The sequence below is a fragment of the Saccostrea echinata genome, unplaced genomic scaffold (genome assembly GCF_033153115.1).
Source record: "Saccostrea echinata isolate AGI-Se365-2 ecotype Australia unplaced genomic scaffold, CSIRO_AGI_Sech_v1 ptg000054l, whole genome shotgun sequence".
NCBI lineage: Eukaryota > Metazoa > Mollusca > Bivalvia > Ostreida > Ostreidae > Saccostrea > Saccostrea echinata.
Window position 1 is genome coordinate 5,470,745 of NW_026889803.1, and position 22,013 is coordinate 5,492,757.

At 33.8% G+C, this 22,013-nt stretch overlaps 1 protein-coding gene across 2 annotated transcripts in view; it reads left to right on the plus strand.

Annotated features, from left to right (window-relative positions):
- Nucleotides 1–22,013, plus strand: part of LOC133172538 (nuclear factor of activated T-cells 5-like) — a 29,269-nt gene that overhangs the window by 1,519 nt on the left and 5,737 nt on the right. The window contains exons 2-14 of one of the 2 annotated variants that reach the window (XM_061307449.1): nucleotides 595–675; nucleotides 2,161–2,226; nucleotides 9,311–9,406; nucleotides 10,598–11,513; nucleotides 11,767–12,046; nucleotides 12,429–12,619; nucleotides 13,469–13,641; nucleotides 13,799–13,998; nucleotides 14,187–14,310; nucleotides 17,778–17,876; nucleotides 17,982–18,805; nucleotides 19,028–19,454; nucleotides 20,043–20,270. In XM_061307449.1, the coding sequence (XP_061163433.1) occupies nucleotides 603–675; nucleotides 2,161–2,226; nucleotides 9,311–9,406; nucleotides 10,598–11,513; nucleotides 11,767–12,046; nucleotides 12,429–12,619; nucleotides 13,469–13,641; nucleotides 13,799–13,998; nucleotides 14,187–14,310; nucleotides 17,778–17,876; nucleotides 17,982–18,805; nucleotides 19,028–19,454; nucleotides 20,043–20,270 (3,697 nt within the window). In that variant the 5' untranslated portion in view covers nucleotides 595–602. The remainder of the gene's footprint in view (nucleotides 1–594; nucleotides 676–2,160; nucleotides 2,227–9,310; nucleotides 9,407–10,597; nucleotides 11,514–11,766; nucleotides 12,047–12,428; nucleotides 12,620–13,468; nucleotides 13,642–13,798; nucleotides 13,999–14,186; nucleotides 14,311–17,777; nucleotides 17,877–17,981; nucleotides 18,806–19,027; nucleotides 19,455–20,042; nucleotides 20,271–22,013) is intronic. The other variant, XM_061307451.1, reaches the window with a different exon arrangement.

Below are 22,013 nucleotides of genomic sequence, written 5' to 3' on the forward strand. Positions count from 1 at the left end.
CACCACGTTGCAAAAGTTCTCTTGTGTTACTTTTTTGTAGATATTTTCCACTAAGCAGATCGATTCTTCTATTAATACGTAATAAATTCAACCATTTCTTTCTGATAAACATTACATTTGGAAATCTAAACATTCCAAATAATATGACTTACTTTCTGGAGTGCAACCATTGGCAATACCACTACCTTGTACTTTTGGCATACTCATTGTTACTAGCATGAACAATATGTTATGCTCAAAAAATGACTTTGAAATGATTTAGAGCTTTTTTGACTGTTTTGCAAAAGAGCTGCAATGTGTTGGATAACCATGAGATGTTCAAGTTTAGGTGGTAATACAGATCTTAGAACTAGACAGAAAAATGAAGTCAGGTAAGACACAATCTAATATTACCAGATCTTATTGCAAGGGGGGAGGACAGGTGACAGCAGGAAATTTTTTTTAGGCCTGGTTTATATATCATTACATTGGGCAAAACATGTTTGCTGTAAGTCACATTCAACTGCATAAAATGCATGATGGCAGTTAGGATTTAAAATGAAACATGTCATGCTACATTTGAACACAAAAAAAGTTTAGCACCTTGAATTTCAGAAGAGAAGATGGACCTTCCAGGGAATCAGTCCAACTTACTCAATGGTTTACAGGGGACCAGTAGTGGGGTACTTGTTACAGGTGAGTAGGGAGTTCCATCAATGCGAGGGGGGGGGGGTAAAGGTGAGTAAAGTGGCAAGGCTGGAGGAATCTCGGTGAACTTTCCTAATCCTTCCTGAGACAAGTGTTACCTTGCACAGGTGGCATGCGGCCTGGATATACATTACTTAAAGGGTCACTGTACTGAATGACTGGTCTTTGGATACCCAGGTTTTAATCAAAGCATTATATGTATTAATTACAAATTAGTTGTTGAGGTGATTTACCTGAAAGACTAATTTGTAATTAATACATGTAACCATAATGATTCTATTTCCTGTCATTTAGAAAAAAAAAACTGAAGGTACTGGTAAAGAGAAGAATGGAAAAGAAAATGCATGCAATCAAAGTCCATATATAATATTTAGCAGAATTGTTAGTGTACGTGACAGCTCTAACAGATTTTATGTCATCAATACAATTAATATAGTACAATGCAGAGAGCACCCTCTGTAATTGTTAGTGACATGCAAGTCTTTTGGCATTAATCAGCTCATTATTTGAAAGTGCACTGTGAAAATGTAAATGCATATATGTACAGATATATTTAAAGAAATCAGTTTTTAAAATACATTTTATTGCCAGGCAATATTGATTAATTAATGAAACAGACAATAATTTATGACTATCTGTATTTTCAAGGATAATGATATTGACAAACATGACTAAAGAAGCCCAGTCTGAGTCGTGAAGGTATACATGTATCTTAAATGGGAAAAGTAAACATTAGGACATATAAACAAAGCAAGAATTATTATGAATGATAAGATTTTAATTAAAGAATCACATGACTTTTATTTAGACATCATTGTTGGTATACACTGTGTAGATCCTGATGTAGATTCTAGTCATTTATCACTGTCAATGTGCATCATGATATAAAGCCTGAGATAAGTATTTCAGTGTATGCTAGGTGTGAGATTGAATATTTTTATGAAGGAATACATTTTAAACAGGAACATATAATCTGACTCTACATGTGTTTGCATTAAGTGATATACATGTAATTGTAATCAGTTTCTTAAACAATATGTTATTATAGTAGGATGTTATTGGAACCAGGTGGAACTACAAGCATATCATGACATTTTGCTGACATTTCGTTTACATGTAACCAGAATTGTATCTCTCTCACTGAGAGTGTAAAGTTCACAAACAAATTAAAAATCATATATATATATCTAACATTCAGTAAGGTTCTCTTACTACTTGTTATCATAGTGTAAAGTGTTCTTTTCCAAATAAAATATTTTCAGTAATTTTATAGTACGAACAAATATACATGTGTATCTATAGCTGTATTAGTCATCAATATTCATTACAGACAACTATTCAGGTAGGTTGTTTTGATGCTAGGTGACCTTTGTAAATGTATTGATGTTTTGTGAAACATACTTCCATTGCAACAGACACAGTAGAAGATAGTTATAACTGTGATGTTGATTTGGTAACATTATTTTCCCTCAGGAACCTCTACACTGAATGGGATAGTGACAAGCAATATGGAGGGGGTGTCTGCTCCATCATCACTAGGTAAGAGAGGTTTTTAATCAATTCACATTGTATATTGAATCAGCATGAAAACATTCTATTTTAGCATATGTACAAAATAACTCATTTTTCATTTCCATGCTGCAAGTTGGCTTCAACATTTTAAAGTAGTAAAAATTGTAAGCAGTGCAAAAGTTTGCATGGAATTTAATAATATTAAGTCTCCTGGCCTAGGTATGAATATTTTTAAGATGATGACAGTGTCAATATACAAACTGGTAAACCAAGATTGGTGTTTTGGCATTTAAACCTAAGGTTGCCTAGAAATGTACCTGATTTTTCTTGAAAAGACAACACTCACTGGATGTAAATTATTAGCATTATACTTAATTCACTGTTTTTTCCTTCTGTTCAGAGTTTGATCAGAACCATGATTTGCTCTTCATGTGTTGGTTTAGCTAAAGTGCACATGTACCATAAATGTTATCAGATTGATACAGAAATCTCCATAATGATGCTCAGAAAAGTGCTCTTAAGGGAGAAAAATCATCACAGACCAGCTGTTGTAGAAAGAGGAAATTAAATATAGTTTGTCTAATTATGTATATTTTAATAGTTTGTTGTTTGCCTCCTCTAGAGATTAAACATCCTTGTTTGGTGATGCAATCCACTCAGATTTTTTATACCATTACTGTATGGCAAATATAGTTACATACTAGCATGTTTTCTTGAAGCTAAATCATTTCAAGGGCCATTAATTTAAGTTGGTATTCTTATAATGCCTTGTTTCTCACTCTGCATACTAAATGAATGTGTTGTGGGTGGAAGTACAAAATTATGTCTGAGAAGTAAAGAAAATGAATAGCTTCTGGGGACTTTGTGTTGTATAATGTAGACAATATTTGTCTTCTATCAGACAGGGGCCTATTACATAACACAGAAAAGGAGCATTTTTTAAATCAATGAATGTCAGGGAGAGAAAAAAATCAATAGCATTTAATTTGATTCAGAGTGTTTTTCAGGAGGTATGGCTGTAAGTGGGGTGTTGTAGAATTGAATTGAATTTCAGAGCTGGTGAAAGATACTTGTCGGAAAATTTTGATTAATTTGGCATGGGGTGAATAAAATTATGTTAGGTGCACTGTGTGTACTTCTGTGTTTGTTGGTTGGTACAGATTTGTTATCAGGCAGTATTTGAATAAGTTCAATGATAGCTCCACCAATAACAGAATTTCCTCTCTATCAGCTAAATTGCCCTTTGGTCTTCTGCCCTGCTGCATGGCTATGGGCTGTGTCTCTCTAATGATAAAGACATACTGAATACTTTTTTGATAGGGCAAGTATCATTTTTCATTAAAATTTTGAGGTTTATTAAATGCCAATAAATAGAATTTAATGTATTCTTGATTCTTTTATGTCTAGCTTTTTCTATAATTTTCAGGGTTTTTTTTTTTTTTGAATTAAATTATGAATTTAACATGCATGTACTTGTTTAATTAAACATGGTAGATTTTTTTTAGTAACCCCCATAAAACATTGTGAAATATATCATGTGCTAGTATATTGTATAATTAAAAGGTTGTTGTTAATTTGTATATCCAAGGTTTAATTTTTTTTTCTTTTCCTACTTTTTGAATGAAATACACCCTCTTTATAAATAGATGATTTTATAATAGGTGTATAAATATTAACACTTACAATATAGAGAGAAATTTCAGTATTTTTTTAAAACCCATGTATATATTTCTACACATCAACAAAATTTGTTTTTATTTTTAAGTTTTTGAAGTCTGCTGTCTCTCATTTTGTTATTTTTTTTCTGATTATTGCATTTCTCCACAGTATTTTTCTTTTCACTTGTTTGAATCTAAGAAACTCAACAAAAAAAAAAAAAATCCCCCAAAAATTTGATGGATTAAAACATTATTTAGTATAATTAAAATATGTATAATGTGGGAATATTGTTAGAGTGTATATATATTCAAGGTCTTGTGTCATGACCATGATCTCAATTTTAGAAATACTAGCAAATTGAAAACTAGTTATAAGAATTGATATTAATTATTTTAAATCTAATTTAACCTTTTGCCCAGAACAATGTCAGGGTCACTAAGGGGAATTTTGTACCTGGAATTATCTCTAAAATCTTTTCAATAACATCTTGATAATTTTTTGGAAATTAAAAATTAGACATTTTTATATTTATTGTAGATTTAAGATAATTAAAACAAGACTTGTTTCTTGTTTATGTAATTCTTTTCTCTTCCATATTTTGATGATTCAGGTGAGTGTTGTAGCCTACTGGCCTCTTCATGTACTTCGCAGGAAATAAAGTAGCATCTTTTTAAGAGAGAGAAAAAAATGATAAAATACAAAATGATAATGTTTTGAATGCAGTTCAAAAGCCAGATAAGATATTGTTTATTACTCTCAAGGTCTGCAATATTGATTGAGAGAGTTCGATAAACATGTGCAGAGTCATTGATCCTTTGTGCTGAAGTGTGTTCAAGTGTCAAAGTGGAGAGAACTCAGGACAAAGTCTGAGCTCTGTCACGATTTACTTATGACTTTCTTCCACTGATTTGCAGATATTCCTTTTGCCTGTAAATACCAGCAGATCGTCTACTTAATTCATGAGTTTGCTTTTCTGAGCACGGAATTTGCTTGTCAGATATTGAATATGGCAGAAACTCTATGTTACCCAGAAACTAGGCTTTCATCATTATTGTATTTGGCAGAAGTAATTTGGTTAAGTGATACAAGGTACATGTGCAGTGTTGGTGTTCTTTGCTCCAAGGTCAATACTAACTAATGAGAAGTGTGTATTCCTCCATGTTCCATGTACTGCAAAGAGTAGTGGTGCTAGTAAGCATGGTAAGGTCAGACAAAATTATGCCGGACGAGCTGGTTCCTTTCTCTGCCTGTGGATGATCTATGAGTAATGGAAATGAGTAGTATGTGTTTTTCATCATTTTCAAAAATGTAGTTGATTCCAGTGATATGAGGAAATTGAAATTACTCTTTTTAAGTGTTCTGTGAAATAGTTTCAAAGTTTATAAATTTTTTCCCAACTCATCATCAGTATCATGAGCTGTTCACTGCAGGGGCAATGAGGAGAATACACATACCAGACATAAAGGAATGTGTGAGTTGTAAAGCACAGCTGTAAGATTCACTAGTCCTCAAATGCACTTTAAGATTCTTATCTCTGTGTTTTACATAGCGGAATAAAATTGTCTACTATAATTGCATTAAGAGACTCATTTGTATGTTTCATTGGTCTCTATTTTGTCTACATTTAATATACATAGGTTGAGAAGTTCATGTCCATTATTATTTTTAGGAATGTTTTTGACAACCATGGGTTTTTCGTCTGATAAGATCTTTGAAGACAGGCTAAGACCAGACATATTTTAAAAGCTAGTGTACTGATCAAAACTGTGTTAAGAAAGAATTGAGATTGATTTTAATGCAGAGTTTTAACGATGACCCCAATGTTTCAAAAATAGATCTTGGCCCATATTCACAGAATATGCTTAGTATTTTAATAGGCAGTGTTTACCGTTTTTTATCTTGGTCAATGGGGTGAAAAGAAGGATAGGCTAGCTGGGTCATTGTTAATATTTGGCACAAACAAATGTGATTTAATTGGTTTTTGACATGGATGGGTAATAACATGACTTATTGTGCATTATAAATCCTCTAGAATGTAGGAACAATGCATTGTTAAAGATGCCGTATATTTCAATAAACATACGTGCATGGTACAGCATGGTGTAATTGCTTTCTTTCTTTGAGAACACATATAACAGTAAAAAAATCATCCATTCTAACATGAACATATGCTTCAGGTAAAGTGCTGATATCTGAACCCCTTTTCATTTGATGAAAGGAGATGTCCCACACGTAATAAGAAGTTGCTTAAAATAGAAAAGCAAGAAGATGCAAGCAGACAAATTCTTAACCTAGAAAGTTTTGGCCCTAATTCTTAACAGCTGTTTGTTATCTGCAAAGTAAATGAGGTCAGTCCAATGACACATGAACTTCTAGTGGCAAGTACTTCTGATCTAGCTGTCAAGAACAAAAGGACAGAGATACTTCGTAGTAGCAGTCAAAGTTAGGTTATGTCAACTTAGATGTTGCAGTGATAACTTTGGCTGAAGATAAAATAATGTGACATCAACCTTTGAGTGACTATACCATTAGAATTGCACCAAGGTTTAATTTCTCAGTTAAAAGAGGTCAATAATCATGATCCCTAGGTTAGGTACATAAGTACTAGTTTGATGACCAGTATACTTTATGTCCACAAGAGGAAATTGTTATCATCTTTTGGTCTAAGCTTAGTAATGTTATGTCATTGTGTATTAAAAGTGTGTCAGAATGACCGATTTTGGTCAGTAGGTCGGTCTAGATCGAGAGTGCACATCTTTGTTACAGTAGAACTCTACAGTGTTACAGATTACGGTGGGATTTCAGTTTGTATAAGTGATTAATCTTGTATTTTCAGTTCACTCAGTTTTAAATTTTAAGAGTTTTTGTTTGATTTTGTGACAAGTATGAGAAGTACGTTTGTGCAGATGCTTACATCATAATGCCCAAGTTTGTTACTGTTTGACAGTGTTATTAACCCTTCTGAGCTTGGCATACATTAACCAATATCTCTTTCTGGATTTATTTGATTAAAGTATCAATTTAAAAGTTATCAATGTCTTGTCATACGGATGCCCTAAAATGTGTAAATGCTCTATTATAGATATTTTTGAGAAATTATATTATCCATCATTGTTACCATTCAGGTTCTAGTTTTCTAGTTGGGGGGAGGGGGGTTGCAGTGCTTTTGATGGCCGCATTATAGTAAACAGAAAAAAAAGTTGGAAAAGCTTAGAGGGATGTTGGTTTGTTTGTTTGTTAGACAGATTATGTGTAATTATATATGGTAAAGAAAGCTTATAGGAAATGGAGGTTTTTCTATTTCATAGAAAGATAAGGTCACAGTATGAACAAGGAAGGCTTTTAAGGGTTTCAGTCTCCATGGAGTTCACAGAACTCTCTTTCTATGTATGTTTTTATATATATCCAATCTTTAAATATAATGAGTGATTGTTCCATGTCACCTTCCTCATGTGCTACATTTTGTTCTTGTGTTCTAATTCACAGTTCAACTGACCTTAAATTATTTATACAATAAACTCAAAACACTTTTATCTATAGGATGAGCTCCCATGCGCGAGTGCGACTTTAGTGAAGTGACATATACAGTATACAAAGCAATCTTTAGTTCGACTTCTTATCCATATCATTTTACAAAAGAAAAATGTTCATATAAATTTAGCAACAACATCAAAACGAACAAAAACATACCCCGGTACAAAATAACAGTACCAGGAGAGGGAATAGTGTGTTGCATTGTAGCAGCGAACTTCAAATGACATTGAACACCCAAAAATCTACCTTATGCATGACTGAATCATGCGAAGCATGGATTCAACAGATTTACTAGTGTTGCAAAATCGGTAGCATACAATCAATTATATAGATCGATAGTTTGAACTTTGATTTAAAGATTAAATTAAGTAAAGTTAACCATGAAATATTCAGATATCCTCATAAATGAAAGAAACGTTAGCTCAGTCAGTAGAGCACTTGCTCTGTGATCAGGAGTCGTGAGTTCGAATCTCGGCGGCAACTCACCAAGTCTTTAAAAAAAAGGATAGCAACTGTTCCTTCACCATGCGCTCGGCACTTTGAAGTGAAAGTTGCGGTTCCTTCGGATGAGACCTTAAAAACCGAGGCCCTGTGTCATGGCAGACGTTGGCACGATAAAGATCCCTCACTGCTCAATGGCCCTGAGTGCCGAATAAAGGTCAAAATTTGAAGCCCTTCACCGATATATGGTGACGTCCCTATGTGAGTGAAAATTCTCGAATGGGACGTAAAACAACATACAATCAATCAATCAATCAGTCATAAATTGAAACAATATTTCAATACAAATCTCTGAGACTAACTTTATTTTATGCTAAGTAGGAAAATTTGTCCACCATTTGCAATAGAAATAGAGGAACATCCTTTGATAATGTTAAAAGAAAAACCAATTTGTATGAAAAAAAATATTTTGAAAAAAATTAGTGGCTATTGATTTTAAAATTTTCTATCGATCGTTACTGACATGATGCCTTCAGTGACGATACTTCAATTGTCAGCAACTATCATAACAACACTAATATTCACCCATAAATAAAATGAACAACCAATTGATCTCCATTACTGATAGACCTGTACTGCATTCATAACAAACACACATTTTCCTGTAACTTTTATAAATATAGTTAACATTACTGTATAATAGTACAGTTGTCACTTTCCTATGACAGTCCCTAGCAGAACCCTATCTCAGTCTGGCATTGTCATTTTTCTAGTTCATCATAATAATTAAAATAATATCATGCAGTGACATTTGGAAGTACAATGTTTAGTTGCAGCATTCTATTTTTAATGCGATATTGGAATTTAAACATTGTGCTAACATATATGAAGTACACACACTACATTTTTTCAATTAGTGGACAATTGTCTCACAGTATTCTTTTCAAAGTCTTAGTATCCTTGAGCATTTTAAGTCACTTTAGCCAAAGAACAAAAACTGGGGGGGGGGGGGGGGATCAAAAGGTATTCTTTAGAACTACTGCATTCAGGAAGACAAATTTTATTGGAAAGCTTCAATATATTCTAGAGTTTGTTTAATTCAGTCAAATAAATACACAGGCATGTAGGGGCATTTTGTGGAGAATTAAATTTATTCATGTCACGAGTCTTTTTACAAGGGTACTTGTGACATTTAGGAAGTTTTTTCCCCTGGGAATGCATGGGAAAATTCTTTAAAACATACCCTTTATATAAAGAGTAAATCACTTATTATTCAAATTGAAATGCCTAGGGATTTTTTTTTAATAAGGAAGAAGGTAAAGGCATCTCTTCTCAAGGGTGGGGTAATGATTACATTTGCCAGACTTTCTAGAATGTGCATATATATCAATATGGATGCATAATACTAGTCATTCTTTGAATTCTGTTCATTGTAAGAAAAATGTGGTATTGGTTATTTCAATCTTCCATTTTGCAGGGTTGACTGCGATACAGGTGTCAGGAACCAATGGGATAATTCTCATAAGCCAACCAATCAACTCAAGTCCAACAGCTCCAAGCACTCTCACTTTTGGTAATAATTTTTAAGAAAATTGGGAAAAAAAATCTAAAACAATCACCAGTATTTACATGTGATATATGTTATGAAATGCTACATTAATTTACAGAACTGTCAGCCATTATGATTTTAGCATAATTTTTATGATTTGTCACATTAAATTATGCCAATAATGAGACCCATATCATTTTGCATTGTGCCATGTGCTTCCCCACTTCTTGTTTACAATGAATACTTCACTGCATTTTGAAACTTAATTTTTATCTGATTGGCTAAAATCTAGAGATAAAATTCAGTAAACTCAGGTTACTAATGTTAGCTACAGTTTTATTGGCCTAATCTTCCAAGGGTTTGTGATTACTGGATCAAAAAGAATTGGCTTGCAAAGATGCATTTTAAAAAGATAATTATAGCTCAAGCACTTTTTTGTCACCAGTTGCACTTCTACTTTCATGCTTTTGTTTCGTGGTAACTGCCACCTCTTGGTTTCATTAAGAATATGTTTACAAGTCATTGTTAGACTTGTCTTAGTACAATGTAGCATATTACTCTGCTTGCCTGATGTAAAGCAGCAGTGCAGAAATATAGTTTGTAATGGTAACTGATCCCAGAGAAATGTTACTGTCTCAATCTTGAAATTTCTGAATCGGAGAACAATAATATTCTGCCTAACTGATAACTGATTCAGCTTATTGTTTTTCAGTACTTTTGATTATGTTTTTTCTGTATTATTTTAGTGTTATGTCAATATTTACTCAATCTCAATACAAGTGAAAGAACCAAGCACGCCAACTCTCCGATTCCCGCCTACATTTTACACCCATTTTATTCAATATAAATGGCAGTTTGGCCATTAAAACTTGATTTAATGCAAAGATGAGTTGGAGGGGGGAAGTTGTTTTAAATATAGTTTCCGTTTTCCATTGATTTCTATCATGAAAAACGGAATTTTTACCAAAATTAAAGAGTTATCTCTCTTTGTCTTCCCAAATAAGTTATGTTTCCTGAAAATTCATATAAATATCTATACAAATATGAAAAATAATTCAAATATGTTAACTTTTGAAAATTAACTTGGAGGTAGGCAGCAGAACAATTAATATGAAGTTCTTTCAGTATATTTTATGAACAACTGAAACTACAAAAACTCTGTATTCTATATATACAGTATGTGCTCTTTGAATTATCCTCATTTTATTTTTATAGCTTTGCCTGTATCCAATCCTGCCCAAGATGTGAAATTTTCACCAGAGAAACTGGACGGCATGAACAAGTTGAAGGCACTTCTCACTGCAACCCCTCTAAAGGTGGCATCCCCTGTATCTTCATCTGGAAATGCTGGGAATATGTTCAGAATCCCTGGTGTCAGCTCCCCTATCCATTCCCTCTCCATTAACACAGCTGTTGTCCAACCTACTCTCACACAAGTCTCCAGTCCATGTACAGTCTCTAGTTTAGGGAGCTCTGATGTGTTTCTCAGCAGCTCCAGTAACTATGGTGAAGTCAGGACATCTTCTGATATATTCTTAAATGATCATGGTAACAGCAACAGGACATTGACTGTTCAGATGGACAATGTGGATTCTACCACTAGTGATCCTGTGCTGTTCCAGCAGAACCCTCACAATTCTCAGTCATTCATGAATTATAATGGAATTACATCAAAGGATGAATCCTCACAAGACAAAGGGTCTGTGTTGCATAATCTTCTGACCAGTGGTGTGGACTCTTCAATGATTGACAGTCCTACATCGAACTGTAGTCAACTTAGTCCGGAGATTAGAAGCTCCATGTCATCCCCTGTGTCCTTGTTTGAAACGAATACACAATCAACATTGATAGCCAAATCAGAGCAGCTGCGGATTGAACACAGTGATGATGTGAAAGTAGAAGACTTTGCCTGGGATACTGTGGATCATGAACCTAACAAATCACTGAAAACTCACAGGAATTCCAATGCCGGGACTTCCATAGCAGACACTGAACCTGATAGTCTGTTCGATGGTGGAAGTGCGTCGGCCTGCACTACAGAATTTACTTTCACTAAGTTTGGAGCTGATGTATCTCCTGTTTTTACATTCAGTGGAGAGAAAGATGACACCGATTGTACATCATCTGTGAGGTATTGTAATTTTTGGTTTTATTGTCTTGATTGAATATTTAATAATAGTTATGATTATTTGATTACCAAGATATTTCCATTGTCATCAAGCCTTAAAGTTGACAAAATGGGCCCTTATATACCTACAAATTTTTGACGAAGCAACATTCACAAATCTTTATAACATAGATTGAAAACCTGCTAAAAATATAGATAAATCTATGAATTTTAAGTATTTGGTACATATTCTCAACTTTGTCTTGTGCTTTTTCAGTATAATATCTTCCTTGAGACCAGACTTTGAAGCAGATGAGATGAATGTTCCTGAAATCACACATATTCAGCTTTCTCCTAAAGTGGGCACAAATCATGTGACTCGCTCACGTCACCGACTACGAGAACTCTCTCTAAACCAACAATTTCCATGTCGTGTACCAGGTTATGAGCTGCAAATTGTGGACCAGCCAGAGGAACAACACAGAGCCAGATATCTGACAGAGGGAAGCCGAGGAGCAGTCAAAAACAAAGCTGGGGATGGCCATGCTATGGTCAAGGTACACAAACTCTTATCTCTGTTTTTATATGATTACTTCACTTATTTTTGTGGGTGTTTAATTTTCATTGTTTCATGAAATGAAGTGACCCTTGAATTCATATTCCCCATGATATTTTTTACTGCAGTATGATTTTTCTCCTTAAGCCTCGAAATCTAATTCCCCTAGATCCAGTAATTTTTCAACAAAACACAAAAATTGACCCCACAAAAATAAGTGATTTTACAGTATTTAAAAGTAGAAGAAACTGCAGCAGTAAAGTTTTGCTGGTATTTATAAAACTGATAATTTTACAGCAAGAAAGGAAAATAAAAACTGTTTGATTTAGAGGTATATCTTGAAATACTTAATGTATATGTGTATGACTTGTCCTGATTTTCAGCTTATTGGAAAGGTGGAATCTGCTGTGCTATGGGTGTTCGTGGGCAATGATTCAGGCAGAGTGAAGCCACATGGCTTCTACCAAGCCTGTAAAGTCTGCGGAAAAAATTCTACACCTTGTCGTGAAAGGGACATTGAGGGAACAACTGTAATAGAGATGAATATGAAGGCTGTCGATGATATGAGTGTATCGTAAGTAGATGTTCCAATCATCAATTATAATCAAAAGTCAATTCATTTTGCTGGTATATTCCATGCACTTGATTATAAGAATTTTATTTCAATAAATCTGTTCTGTTTTTATCAACGGGCCTTATATTCCAGCCACAGATAATATAATGCCTTAAAAAGGCACTTGGTAATGTTATATCATGCTTTTTTACTAATATCGTGCTCCATATGTGTATTCCACAACATAAAAGTCTTCATACATATTGCATTGATTTTCTAGATTATTCTTAGCTACTTTTTTATACTCTTCAAAAATAAAAGTGTAACAAGGAAATTTTTTGTCAGTAGCAAGAAAGAAAGAAAATTCTTCTTAGGAAATGTTACATTTCAATATAACTTACTCTCTTTCAGTTGCTTATTATAAATTTTTTTGTTTATCGATTAAATTGATAATTAGTTAACTACAGAAAACCAATCATCGATTTTGAAATTTTTACCAATTCCCATCACTAAACGTAAGTATACATGGTGTATGTAAATAATCTACATGTATATCATCAAGATTGTAAATGGATATGAAGAGAAGATACAGATGTATGCTGTCTACATTTAAATATGGATCTAAATTTTAAACACTTTGTAAAATATTTTCTTCTGAACTAAGATTTCATATGTACATGTATGTTAGATTTGAATCATACAAAGTTCCTAAAGAGCAAGTTGTCCACTTCTTGGAGCCAGTATTTGTCATAAATACAACTCTTTTTTTGGGGAGAGGGGGATTTAACAATTATATGTTGGTTTTCAAAAGAGAGCTGTATTTGAGTTTAGAATCTGGATAAGGAACTAAATGTGAGTCTTTTTTCCTAGGGTTGACAATGTAGGAATTCTTAAGCTAAGAAATGCTGATGTTGAGCAAAGAATAGGACTAGCCAAAGCCAAGAAAAAGAGCACTAAAGCTCGCTTGATATTCCGTGTGATGTTTCAGAAAGCTGATGGCAACATGCAGACTCTGCAGATTTCCTCAAATTCCATTCTCTGTAGTAAGTACATGTATACGAGAAACAAAATTTGAATCTAGGGAACTTAATGTTTGTTTCTTCCAAAGATGTATAGTATGTACAGGTGATACATTTAGAAATGCTTCTAAAATTCATGAAGAAGATTATCTAGTAGCAGTGTACAATATCTTTGTAACAGCTCAACCCATTGGTCAGCCTGAGATTTGTAAGATTAGTTGTCGGGAATCCCCTGTGGAAGGAGGAGGAGAAATATTCATCATTGGTAAAAACTTCATGAAGGGGACCAAAGTTTTCTTCCAGGAGAGAGAGGATGATGATGAGGAGGGAGAAATCACGTGGCAGAAAGAAGCTGACATTGATAAAGATTATTTCCAGCAGGTTTGCTTCATTAGAAACCAGTTACTGCTTAAAAGAAATTTCATTCTAACTTATAATCATTTTTCTGTGAAATGATTTTACATGCAATGAAATTCAAAGTGTGTTGTCTTGAAGAGCAGGGGAGCTAGTGTTTATTTAAAAAAATTGTATCTGTTTTACTTTTGATTACATTAATTTGCTTCTTGCAGACTCATTTAGTGTGTACTATACCACCATACCATAACCTGGAACTTATCAAATCCAAAAAGGTTCAACTTGTTGTTCATTGTGCTGGTAAGGCAAGCGACCCCACCCAGTTCACGTACACACAAGGTAAGGACAGAAGTTTCAAAATCTCACCTCCTACACCTCATAGAAATGACGGTCAGTCTGAGAACCTCCTTTGGGCAGTGAGGGGTAAAGTAACCTCAATCATATTCAGTTAATTGAGGAATGTTTTGGTGATAAATGATGTAATGTCTCCTTATTACAAAGAAAGAATGGTACAGTACCATTATAGGTGGCAAATGGTGAATATGCTTCTGTTGAAAGACTTATTTACCATTTTATAAGGATGCCTTGATAAGATTTTATGGGGAATTGAAGAGAATAATGAATAAGGCATTATGGGTAAATGGTCAATAATGTTTTCTTGTTGGTATCAACAGTGCTGTCAGCAGTATGCCTGATTGTGAGAACAGTCTAGCTACAACTAGAGTTACTTCCCTTGCTTTGCTCTTGCATGTAGTTAAACCTTGAAATGGAAATGAGACTAAATTGAGGCTAAATTCTTACAAAGAAATTGAAATTGCTGTCAATAGCGCTGATGCGAACACGAAGGCAAAATTTTACATGTAAATTGCTGCTGTGTATATATTCAGAACCCTCATAGCTCTAAGGAGGTCACAAGTGTGCTGGTTCTCAACTCTCGGTGGTTCTTGCTGACCCTTAGTGGCAGAAGACCATGAATAAATTAGTCCCATTTGCAAATTTGATATTCAAAAGTGAAGGGGGGATTTTTTAAAAAAGAAATGGCCAGGAGAACAGCCCACAGGACTGGCAGATTAGGAACCATCCACATTTTCATTAAAGAGGAGGAAATTCTTCAGTGATATTGTCAGAAATTGCAACAGTATGGGTTTGCTCTCCAAAAGAGTGGTGCATTAAATGTGAACTGGAATTACTTGTTCATTATCTTGCCAGCAATTGTGTCAGTATGTACAAATATTTGAAAGAGAGATAGTTTATATATTGTTTGAGTATAATTTCTTTACCATGTTACACTTGTAACACGACCTTCATGTTCAGCTAAAGGCTGTTATCCCTCTTTCTGTCCATGGTTTTATTTAATGGTCTGGACCATATTTTGTTCAATTAACAGCATTCTGTACAGTGTAAATGACTTGTGATGAAAGTAGACTCATTTAATATGATGGTGTTTGAGAAAATTTCAATTATGGTATCTAATTTTTTGTTCATTGGAAACTACCAAGTTTATTCTAAGAGGTGGTGGATTTAACATATGTACTCAAAGTTCATCTTCAGTACATACGGAATGGCATCAGGGTATTGTTAAGTCTTGGAACTTGTGTGTTTTATGTGTCAGCATGAGAGACGTGAAAGTTTCTATGGATGGAATTTCCGATTCTGGGTTCAAGTGAATGTTTGACATGTCAATGTTGTAGGCAAGACAATGAATAGAGGAAACCAAGGTATTCAGATTGAATGTCTTTGTTCTTAAAAAAATGGTTATATTTCTTAAAATTTGTGATTGAAAGATGGCGTGTGGATGGTTTCTGATATGTAATCAATGATCTTTCATTTTTAGATTGGCATCCGTGTTCAAGCACCATGTCCAACGTTGTTGATATTAATTATACAAAAATTAGTTTTCAGCATTTTCCTGCCAAATTTTCGGACAAAACAATGATAACACATGATAAATTGAATATCTTTGAAAACAGTTCTAAAAAAAATGCATGTTTAGAAATTTTAAATTGTCAACGAAAGAGAAAAGATATTAAGTTAAAAAATTCTATTCAACCTATACAAAGAAAATTGAAATTAGCAAAGAAATTGTTTTACCTTTTGAATTGTACACATGCTTAGTTTTAGAAATTTACTAGATAAATTCTCCAAGTGAACAGAACAAAAATTGGGCAGGAAAATTTCTGTTTCCAAATGTGTTCTGTACAAGGATGCCTATCAAGAATAAATTAGTAACTTTTGTGTGAATCCAGGATCGGGAAACATGAGGTATTGTAAGGAAATATTTCACTTTTTCATGCATATTTTATGGCTGAAAATGTTTTTTAAGTTTTTATGATATTAATTATTATATGTAATTTAAATAAATGTACTTCAAGTCCACAGATATAGCTGCAGCACCATTTTTCGTCTATAGTTACTACTTAGTGAAAGATGCTTTTATTTCCTAAGAATGTTTTTTTTTCCTGAGTTCTATTTTCTGCTTTAGTCTTGAAATTTTATTTGAATGATTATCTTAACCATTTTCTTTCATTTGTACCTGTAATGATTAATTTCATCAATTTAATCAATACTCATTCAGAGTTTTAAAATTTGAACATCTGTAAAAAGTTGCATTTTAAAACATTGGTACTGAGTTGAAGAAGATATTGTAAAAAAGGATATTGTAAGGTTTTTTTTTTTTTTAAATAATCCCAAGTTAATTGGCCTGAAGAAAACTCTGAAGACACATTAACAGTTCCACACTCAAGGTTTGACATTGCACAAACTTTGAAAATTTACATTTTTCTGTGTGTATCTTTTTTTTTTTAACTCAGGAACAAAATTTGAAACCTTGAAAACTTTATATTGCATATATATATCTATATATATTAAAAACATGAAAACAGAATCTCTGATTAAAAAACACTGAGGCCATTTGATATGCTGTGGATTTAGTTATTTGTTTGGGGGGAGATTGTGCTAACATTGTTTAAATGTGATCTTCCCTTAGACGCACTTGTTCGACGGAACTATGGCTGATATTCAAACGATGACCTAGAGCCTTATTTTGAGGTTCTCCCATCAGAAGCCAGAGGTCAAGAGTTGCCACAAACAGGTGGTTCTACCATCAAGTTTTTTTTTTTGTAAATAAGCAATTATCATAGTGTTCTGATAATTGTTAAACTTTGGGTATGTTTCTTGCTTTTACTGCTGGTTATTTATGAATACAAATGTAACCTTAATATCTGTGAATTTCTTATGCATAGTGTAAGGGGGTAAGGAGTGTAAAAATCTTTCAGATTTGGAAATAAATGATGTTGCTGTATATATTTTTTTCCTTTCAGACCCGCAGATGCAGATCAAATAATTTAAAACCTTTCAATTAGCTACATCCAAGATGTCTGTCCTTGCTTATTTGCATGGGAGTTTGAATTTGAAACGTTAAAAAAAAAAGATCATCCGTATTTTCCTGTTATCACTGTGCATCTCTACAGTGGATGACATGTTGAGTGTTTTTGTTTGAATGTCATCAAAACTCAAAACTTGTAGCTTAATGTAGAACAGTGTGGTTGTGTTCTGAGTGTTCTAACCTTGTCTGGTATGAAACATGTCATCCTATAATTACACATTCATTGGTCATGACATTTCACAGTTGCTCCCAGTGTATTCTCTGTGTATAATGTTAGAGTTCAGATAGTACTACCATTCTTGGCTGATACTGCATGGAATAATTTTTTCTTTTCTTCAAGACATGGATATAGCCAATTGAAAGTGTCTGTTAGATGTTACTAAGTCACAAATATCTAATCTTTGATAATGCATACTTATAGTTGTACAACAAACTCCAACTACTCCTCGGAAACAGCATGAAACACCTATGGAGACAGACACCTTCCAGAAGCGCAGAGTATCGTTTACAGTGTCTCCAGGTACAAATGGCCATTTCCTGAAGTTCAAATAAGTGTTTCTCTTGAAATTTCTAATGTAAGATGTTTTGTTTTCTTTCTTAATTTTCAATGTCATCCATTTTACAGAGGCTTTGGAGCTGAATAATCAAATACAACAGACACAACAACAAACAGAGAATGGATCGGGAATGTTCCAACTACCCCCAGGGACCCTCAACATAGATATGAAGATGCAGGTGGATGCCTCTCCAATGAATACCCAACAGAACATGGATACAAAAGAAAATCTTGTCCAGTCACAGATGATGCAACATTCTGGTAACATGGCCAGTCCTATATCAATGGGAGACCTAAATCCACAAGTGATTAATACTCCTGTTTCCATGATGAGTACTCCCGTAAGTTTAGAGAGTGCCATCTTCCAGCAAGTGGTGGTAACCAAGCAAGAAGGTATAGACAGCATTCTGCAACAAGGAAATCAAGTCTTGCACCAGCAAGTGCCCAGTCCAATGATTCAGGGGACAACTCCCACAATGCAACAGCAGGGACCACATGGTATCCCAGATCATGTGAGGAATGGAAATCAACAGCAAGGGTTTGGGCTTAGTATGAACAACCTTGTATCCCAGGGAAACATTAGTGTCTCTCAAATTGATATGGATAAAATACTTAATGCTGGTCTTAACTCTAATGTAAAACTAGGAGGTTTGAACACAAATACACAGGATATCAACTCTAGTCATTTGAGTGGAACCATGGCAACAAGTGCACAACCATCAAGACAGCTAAGTCGACAGAACAGTAACAATTCTTTGACGTCCAATGGTTCTAATTCATATAGCTCTCAGACCAATATTCTAGATGTTTCACATGACTTTGCAAATATTTTACAAGATGCCAAAAAGGATCACCCAGAAAACATTGATAAAATGGCTGAAGCTATTCTGAATGTGAGTTCTACTACATTGAAATCCTCGTGAAATTTCTTCAAAGGAAAAGTTTTTTGAGCAAATGCACAGGAAGAATTCTTTAATACTGTCCAGATAAAGTTAAAACAATAAAATTGAAATTCTTACAAATATACGATGTATTCACCCTGTCCACATAAACAATGAAATTGAAATTCTCACAATTATACAGGTATGTAATATTCAATATTCATATCTTTTCAGGAGAAATGGAACCAACATGAGATCCATGAGCAGCCCCACACCCCTGCACCAGAGACGGCTCCTCAATTCTCTCAGAACAACTACCAAGCGTCCTCCAGTATAGCTCAGCTGCTGGCCACACATTTAGCTTCCATCCAGTCAAACAGAGTCAGTTCCCCAGCTAATTTTCAGACAACCACCTCCTTCCAGACTCATAATAGCTATATTCAAAGTGGTCAACAAAGCTTTAACCCCAGTCAAGGAATTGGACTGACGGGGATTACAAACAGTGGTGTTAATACATCCATCACACAGACTCTACTGAGAAACATGAATGTTCCTCTCCATACTATCACATCGATGACTGCAGAATCAACCCCTGAAATGAAAGTTCAGATGGCAAATCCCCAGCCTCAGCTTATAAACAGCAGTTCTATTCCCACACAAAGTAAGGCACACTCTTTTTAGTTTAATTTACACTGACTTCAAATAAGTCAGCATAAAACTATGAAGATTCCTCATACTTTAAAACCAACCAACTAGTGAACTAAGTCATATTTTAAAACCAACCAACTATTGAACTACAACTTGTTAAACTTTTTTTTAAACCTGTTTTTGACAGTTTGGCAAAATGGAAACGCCATAACAATATACTTGTATTTAATAACTATACTGACATTTCTGTCCTGATATTGGAGTCAGTTCACTTAAAATTTTTTGTGGGATGGTGTATGATTGTTGTTTAATGTCCCTCTCGAGAATTTTTCACTCATATGGAGACACAAGGGGTGGTGGTGTTTCATTGTTTCATCACTTTAAAAACAGAATTGGACCCCTAATCCCACAACATTTTAAACATGTTAAAGTATTATCCATACGAAACCTCAAAAATAAAAATGAAATCCTTACCATCACAATGGAAAGTAAATTCATTGGCTTTTCTGTGCCTTTCACATACATTTATATTTTTCTGAAAGAAAGCAATTTTTTGTCTCCAGCTTCAAAGTAATTGTAAAAGTTTGTTTTATAATTTTAGACATAAATGTGCAGCAGCCACAGCTTCAACAACAACAGCAGCAGAATGTACCCCAGATTATCATCTGTAACCCACCACCTGCTGCCGCTGCCCAGCCCTTGGGTCAACCCCAGCACTCCTCAGCTAATAACTTTGTGCCAAACCCTGCCCCAGCACAGCCCCCTAGTATTGTTATACTTGGCGGTCAGGGGAACAATCCTTCCTCACAAGGTAATAACCAGTTAGAAGGTAGAACTTTCATTCTGCCTTTGCTCATTACACTGCTTTTACCATGCTTATCACTGATCTCAGTCTGTAGGTAATGTATAGTTTTATTTAAACAAGAAAAAAAACAGGAATACAATGCATATATTTTTATATTAAAACAGATTAGTTTGAGAAGAAATATAAGGTCATGCAAACATTTGTTGTAATTTTTTTTTTTATTGGCTGGGGGATAATTGGTTACAATTTTTCAGTTGATTTTGGAAACTTGAAAAAACAGTTGTTTCATTTTACATATGTAAGATCATCATCAGATTTATAAGGAATCAAAATTGTTCATCCATAGCACTTTTCTAAAAGTGTGTTTTACTGTAAAGTGTACTATTAAGTGTTATTGTCTTTGAGCAAATTATTTCTGTAATGTTCAAAATAACATTTTGATTAAAAAAAATAATTGAATCTGAATTATCCAGGCTCCTGAAAATGTACTAAATTTGAAATTGCAGAAAGATTTGCATGCAAGACTTGTTACTTAATATTTATTGAGATGCAATGAGATAATAGCTGCAATGGCACAATTATAACATGCACATACATTTGAAAGGTAACGGACGTTTCGCCCCTCTTGATGTTTCGCGCCGAGACCATTCGCCCCGTAAGACCTTTCGCGTTGAGACGTTTCGCGCCGAATTTAATCTACATTGTCTATAACGATATATTACGATGTTTTAAGATAAATATTTATATATAAGGTTAATATTGACTTTATTAAAAAAAACGTTCTAAAGTTACTAAAAAAAACTTTCATGTTTAAATTGTTGAAAATACGCTTATACCAAAATTAAATGTATAATTATCCATGTGCAGATATAATTATGTTTATTCAGCAAACATAATTGTCGGATTCAGTTTTGTACTTAAGGTCAAGATCTAGTAAATGATTTTAGACTGTTTTTTTAGTGCTAGATCCATTATGACGTCATAATTGATTTTAAGTTTATTTTTTCCCGTACTTTACAGCTGTAATAGAATTATGTAGGAAATGAAGCATTTTGATTTTATTCAATTTGAAATCATGTCAAAAGTAACCCCGATATCTATATTCAATTTAATATCATTTTGAAGTAGAGGTTAAGAAGAAACGAAAAACCGTTTTCTGAGAAACTGTAGGCAATATTGCTACATTTCTTTTATCTGAGATGGAAAAATCTCGGAAATTTATACCTGACTTTCTTCGGTTTTCATTAAAAATTACAGTTTGAAATATGTTTTTTCGTCTAGTTTATCAAAAAATTATGTCCCAAAACACCTTATTTTACAAAGCTATATTTGTAAAGGGTCATTAAAAGAACTCGTTTCTCAAATTTGAAAAATCTGTAGGCACCTTTCATTTACTAGATCTTGACCTTAAGGTGTTATAACTATATAATTTAGAGACTCTCCATGTCAAGATAAAGAGAAGAATTAAATTATGAGACGGGTGTTAATGAGAACTAGTGGTTACATATGCGAAGATCCAATATTAATATTATTAATAAATATTATTCAAACTATTTTACGTAAAATAAGATTATAATTAATGCCATGATTAAATCTGGTAAAATATGACAAAGGTTAGAGTGAATAACCCAAGAGTTACAATTAAAGTGCAAAAAGGTCAAGTTCATTTTTCCGTTGCTCAATAGGATGCACACTAACTCCAGTTTTCTTTGCGATTTTGAGTATTGCTATATAAGTAGTTATCAAAAATATACTTCTCCAAAAAAT